This window comes from Pinus tabuliformis, chromosome 2_2 (assembly GCF_031772625.1).
Source record: "Pinus tabuliformis cultivar Carrire ecotype Pingquan chromosome 2_2, CPIR1, whole genome shotgun sequence".
Lineage (NCBI taxonomy): Eukaryota > Viridiplantae > Streptophyta > Pinopsida > Pinales > Pinaceae > Pinus > Pinus tabuliformis.
Window position 1 is genome coordinate 36,109,861 of NC_142300.1, and position 5,894 is coordinate 36,115,754.

A 5,894-nucleotide genomic window follows, 5' to 3' on the forward strand; every position below is an offset into this window, starting at 1 on the left:
GTGGATACTACTTAGAGTATTGAAGCTTGATTGCATGTCTTCCATATTTCTTAGCTAAATAGTAATTATTGGATGAATGTTTGTTAATCTTCTTTTAATCATTAAGTACATAGTGAACAAGGTATTGTTACATAAGCCATTTACCCATATAGGCAATGAAATATTGCAACTTGATTTCCTACAAGTGAAGCTATTATAGACTTAGATTAAATTATTAGGCCTTATTTCATTTGAATTTTTATGTTTGTTAAGTTATAATTCATGTTTGTAGAAAATTGATAATACTTCTATGATGCCAATCTAACAGCTTAGTCAAAATCTCTAAAGATTAATGTCATGGCAGTATTACCCAATAAATAAATAACACAACATATATTTTTAAAAATCATACCCCCACCCACGTTATATATATTAATCACTTACGAATATGTTGCAAGCACAACTAAACTATTTAATATAGTGGTGGCATTGTCCATATGTCTGCACTGACGTTGCAAGCAAAATTAAAATGTTTAATATAGCCCCGGGTCCTACCATTTTCCATACGTCTCTCCTAAATTGCCCATATGTTTGCAGTGACGTGGAAAGCAAAACTAAATTGTTTAAAATAGTGGTGGCATCGTCCATATGTTTGCACTGACATTGCAAGAAAAATTAAACTATTTAATATAGCCCTGGGTCCTGCCATTTTCCATACGTCTCTCCTAAATTGCCAACATGCTACTGCAAAGTCAACAAATGAATGAAAGATCCACCCTAAATTGTTTGTAGTCTTTTACCAAGTCCTTGGAACAACAAAAACATGGTGGGTCATATATTTGTTTAAACTTTAGTTTTGGCTGCCTCCCCAAATTATTCATTACGACGCAAGCACGCTCATACATTTGTTTTATAACTACAAATTCTCTGCTTCATCGTTACAAAACCCACCCTTCAAATATTGGCATTTGCTTGTCGGAATATAGAGACATTCATGGAGTCACAAGAGCAGAGCCAAAAGCCTCATGTCACAATATTCCCTGGGTTTGGGTCGGGCCATCACATCCCACTGCTTGAGCTTGCAAAGCAGCTGACTGTGTACCATGGCTTTTCTGTCACGTTCTTCACCGCCAAATGGATGGATGGCTCTCCTCACCACACCCTATCGTCTTCATCAAGGGACATGATCTGCTTCATAGAGCTCCCCGATGTTCAGATCGAAGGGGATCATGCCGAGATGAAGATTTTTGTACGCATGCCCTTACTATTGGAGAAAGCTAAAATATTGGTGCAAGATGCTCTCACATCCTTTTCGTTTCTTATCTGTGCTTTCATAATCGATTTTTTCGGTACACCCATGTTGGATGTCGCCACCAAACTGGAAATACCTTGCTACATATTCTCAACTTCTAGGGCTTCTCTCCTCTGCATCATGCTCTACCTTCCAACACTTGTCCACAACATTGAAATTTCCTTCAAAGATGTGGATTTCCCGATCGAAGTGCCGACCCTTCTGCCGATTCTCGGAATAGATTTGCCAGACCCTCTTCTAGATAGATCTGATATTTCATTCAACTGGTTCATTCAACATTCCCTTCGGCTTCAAGAAGCTCGTGGAATTCTGATAAATAAATGCCAAGAAATGGAACCAGAACAAATAAAATCTCTCAAGGAAGGAAAGGTTCTGAGTGTTGTTGAAATGACCCCTTCCATTTATCCCGTTGGGCTGCTAATAGCTTCACCTCTGTCGGAATATGAAGAGAAGTTTGAGAAGGAGGGCTGCCTCAAATGGCTGGACCGCCAGCCCGCCTTGTCAGTTCTGTGCGTTTCTTTCGGGAGCCGCGGCACCTTGCCGGAGAATCAGATTCAGGAACTAGCTTTGGGGCTAGAAGCAAGTGGGTAGCAGTTCCTTTGGGTGTTGCGTAAGGAGCCTCCTCCTCCAATTGAATCCGCGATGACTGCTGAAGAAGACATGAGGGAGGTTCTACCTGAGGGTTTCGAGACTCGAACCCAGGACCGTGGATTTGTGGTGGATTCATGGGTGCCTCAGATTGTTGTCCTCTCTCATCCATCCAGAGGAGGTTTTCTTTCTCATTGCAGTTGGAATTCAACGATCGAAAGCACCTTACATGGAGTGCCGATGATTGCTTGGCCTCTCTTTACTGAACAGAGAATGAATGCCTTCCTTCTCATGAAGGAGATGAAGGTGGGCATTGAAGTGCAGAAGGGAGCAGATGGATTGGTGAAGAGAGAGGAAGTGGAAAGAGCGGCGAGGGAATTAATGGAAGGAGAGGGGGGAATGGAAATAAAGAAGGGGATGGCAAAATTGATGGGGAAGGCCCGGTTTGAAATGGCGGAGGGAGGGAGTTCATAGAACACGCTGGCCAATGCGGCTTCTGTTTGGAAGGAAATGCATGCCACTAAAACACCACCTACTACTTGAAACTTGAAAGGTCTCGCTTGATATGTCACATCTAGATCTTAAGATGGTTGATGGTTTGTATGGACCATCACACCTAGCATTGCTCAATTCAAATAAACGGCTAATGATTACCCAATCGTCTAACAACAAAATCGAATGGCACATATTTTGACACGACAGCAGTTTGGGGAGTTCATTTCAGAGGGAAACACCTTACGGCGTAATAAACATTAGTGGTTAATATCAATTTGCGAAATTTGAAATGCGTGCTAAGTTTAAAACATTTTCATACATATATTTAAAACTTAGGCTAAGTGAACATGAGGGTTTATATGGAAAGTGTTTTGTTTTCCCTACGTAAAATAGGATTTTACTTAGGAAAAGATTTATTAGGGAAATGAATGACTTACGAAGGGGGGTGAATATTGATGAAGGGTCTTAAGCACTTAGCCATTATAAATTATTGGGTCGAGGGTCCGGTCCCTCCAAAAGTCAAAGATATGCTCTAAGCCCCTCTAACTTTTGTAATTACCTTTAGGAGTTAGGGAACTAGTGAAGATTTAGGGGAAATGAGTAGGGAAGTTATTTATTTTTGACTTTGAATATTGATGTGTCTTTCCATATGATGCATGCCTTTGTTTAGTGATGAAAGGAAAATATTTAAAAATTTAAACTCATCATTCACCACATATTTATTCTGCAACCACCATCTACTTACCCTACCTACCTTAACCTAGAATTTTCACTTCTTTATCAGGGTGCACTTGGACTAGAAAACCCTTATCAAACTTTCTTTTCTTTTACATAATGATTCCTATCTAAGTCTACACTTATTACATTCAAGGGCTCAGATTAAACTGTTGAGCTCCTTTTTCACTCTACCTATTTACTTATCTGCCAAGATTAAACTGTTTTGTTAGATTTTATTCTCTATCTCTATAACATGAAATTGAAAATGTGAACTTGTCAAGCTTAAACTATTTGACTATTCATGAATTGTGGCATAAGTGACAAGTTGCACACAATTTTTATTATACAGAAGTGAAAAAGTAGTGGGATTCAGATTTGCACACTTTCCTGGTCTTTTCTTTTTGTTGGGGTTCATTTTTTTCATTTTTTTGACCTCTTTTTATTCTTTTCACCCTTTGATTTTTCTTTTAGGGTATACCCTCTTTACATTTTTTAATTTTTTGATTTTTTACAAATGTGGAAAACCTTTGCAACAAGTAAAGGTATGAACATATTTCAAAGCTAAATCAAGTCAATCATGATATATGACACCTATTGGTATAGGGGCATAATAGTGGCTCCACTTGGCAATGGCTTTCCCTAGTGCAAAGTCAATTACAGTAGATCAGTGGCCTCTGGATGACTTTGATCGTGCTCTACAATCTTCTTTTCCTTGCTGCTTTATTTGTATGTATGACAGTAATACTTCTAAAGCTTAGGTCCTTCTCTTCGGGCTTCAACTCCAAAATCTTACTGTCCAATCAACAGTATGAAATTACAAAAGATATAATATATACTATGAATAACATAGTAACATTAGTAAGTAAGATCAAAGTAATGCTTCAACATCCGACGATTAACTGGTCCTTCTTCTACTTCTGTACCATCTATCTCTTTAAGAAAATATCCATTGTTTCCTTTGAAGGCAGAGATGATGTATGGTCCTTTCCATAGAAAGTCAAACTTCCCATGTTTCCCCTTGTCCTCTCTTCTTGAATCCCATCTTAACACTTTATCTCCAAGGTGGAAATCTTCTGCCTCGGTTCTTCTGTCAAATATCTTCTTAAGTTTCTCCTGCAACACTTGGGATCTTTAATACAATTCTTCCCTGGTCTACTGCAAATTGATAGTCTGGTTTATCCTTCTTTGAATATCATTAGGTTCCACTTGAGCTTCTTGGAGTATTTTCATGACAGGAACTCCTAGTGATGAAGGAAAAATGGCCTCCATGCCATATACTAACTCATAGGGACTGGTTCCAATGGATTTTTTGGTTGTAAGCCTATTTGCCCATAAAGCATTGATCAATTTTTTGTTCCAAGTTTTCTTATTTTCTTCCAACAGTTTTTTGATGATATTAATTAGACTCTTGTTGGAAGATTCTGCCAGTCCATTCCCTTGAGAGTAGTAGGTTGTGGAATGGCCCAAAGCAATGTGATACTTGTTACAGAAACTAATCATTTTCTTTGACTTGAAGGCTGCAGCATTTTCAGTAATGATTTTAGTGGGACAACCAAATCTGGACAATATATTGGTTTCTAGGAAACCTATGACCATAGTGTCATTGGCCTATCTAGAGGGGGTGGCCTCTATCCATTTAGTAAAATAGTCATTGGTAGTGAGTATCCATTTGTGTTGGCCAGAAGAGGATGGATGAATTTCTCCAATGAAGTCAAGACCCCATTGTTGAAAAGGCTTCTCGGTGCAAATGGGTTTTAAGGGTAAAGGTAACAATTTTCTTTTGCCTTCAAAGATTTGACATTTATGGCAAGAAGTTACAAATCTCTTCACATCTACAAACAAGGTTGGCCAATAGAATCTAGCCCTTAGGATCTTGTCTGCAATTTCCTTCCAATAGAGGTGTCCACCACAGTCCCTTGCATGAAATTCTTGGAGAGCCTTGTCAGCTTCATCTTTTAATAAACAATTGAACAAGATTCCTTCACGATTTTTCCAAAAAATAGTATTATCTAAATGGAAAAACTTTAAAGCTTTCATTTTCAAAAACCTATTCTTAGTTTTGGATAACCCTGGAGGAGCCTGCAAGTTTTTTAAAACATAAATTATATCAGCATACCAAGGTGAGTCTGAAAAGGCCTGGCTGATTTATGGAGTCACCATCTCCTGCTCATTATCCCGTCCATTTATGTCTAGGGCTTGAAAATTAGTTTCTGCAATGGGTTTAGCCAATCCCTGAACTTTTATTAGCTTGGTAGGTTTTATCTCTATATCATACTCTAATATGGTAGCTATCCATTTTCCTCTTTTCCCATCAATTCCATCCTGAGTTAGGATGTTTTTGACTATTGCATTAGGAACATAAGCTATCACATGAGAGTATGATATGTAGACTTTGAAATCTTTTATAGCTTTTACCAGTGCAAAAGCTTGTTTCTCCACTATTTTGTATTTTAATGATGCATCTCTGAGTGCTTTACTAAAAAAGGCTATAGGTTTTTCACATCCTTGGTCATCCTTTTGTAATAAAACTACAACTATGGTGTGTTCTGATGCAAAAGAAAAAATGATGAAGTCTCTATCAAATTGTGGACTTGTGAGGACTGGTGTTCTGGTTAAGGCCATTTTGATTTCTTCAAATGATTGCCTGGCCTCTACTATCCATTTGATACTTGAATCCTTTTCTAGCATGTTATTTAGTAATCTAATGAGTTCAGATAAGTTAGAAATAAATCGTCTTAAAAAATTTATCTTTCGTAGAAAAGCCTAAAGTTCTTTAATAGGTTTTGGATGAGGTATCTATAGA

The 5,894-nt window shown here is 38.0% G+C and overlaps 1 protein-coding gene and 1 pseudogene across 1 annotated transcript; both read left to right on the forward strand.

Annotated features, from left to right (window-relative positions):
* Nucleotides 1-973: 973 nt before the first annotated feature.
* Nucleotides 974-1,882, forward strand: LOC149191387 (UDP-glycosyltransferase 72B1-like). The gene has a single exon (XM_089406637.1). It carries the CDS (start codon nt 974-976, stop codon nt 1,880-1,882), a length of 909 nt encoding a protein of 302 aa, XP_089262763.1.
* A 51-nt stretch (nt 1,883-1,933) lies between these two features.
* Nucleotides 1,934-2,353, forward strand: LOC149191388 (isoflavone 7-O-glucosyltransferase 1 pseudogene; annotated as a pseudogene).
* Nucleotides 2,354-5,894: the final 3,541 nt, after the last annotated feature.

What these genes read in the sequence shown, in the direction of transcription:
- LOC149191387 (XM_089406637.1), top strand. Translation starts at nt 974, where the DNA reads ATGGAGTCACAAGAGCAGAGCCAAAAGCCTCATGTCACAATATTCCCT.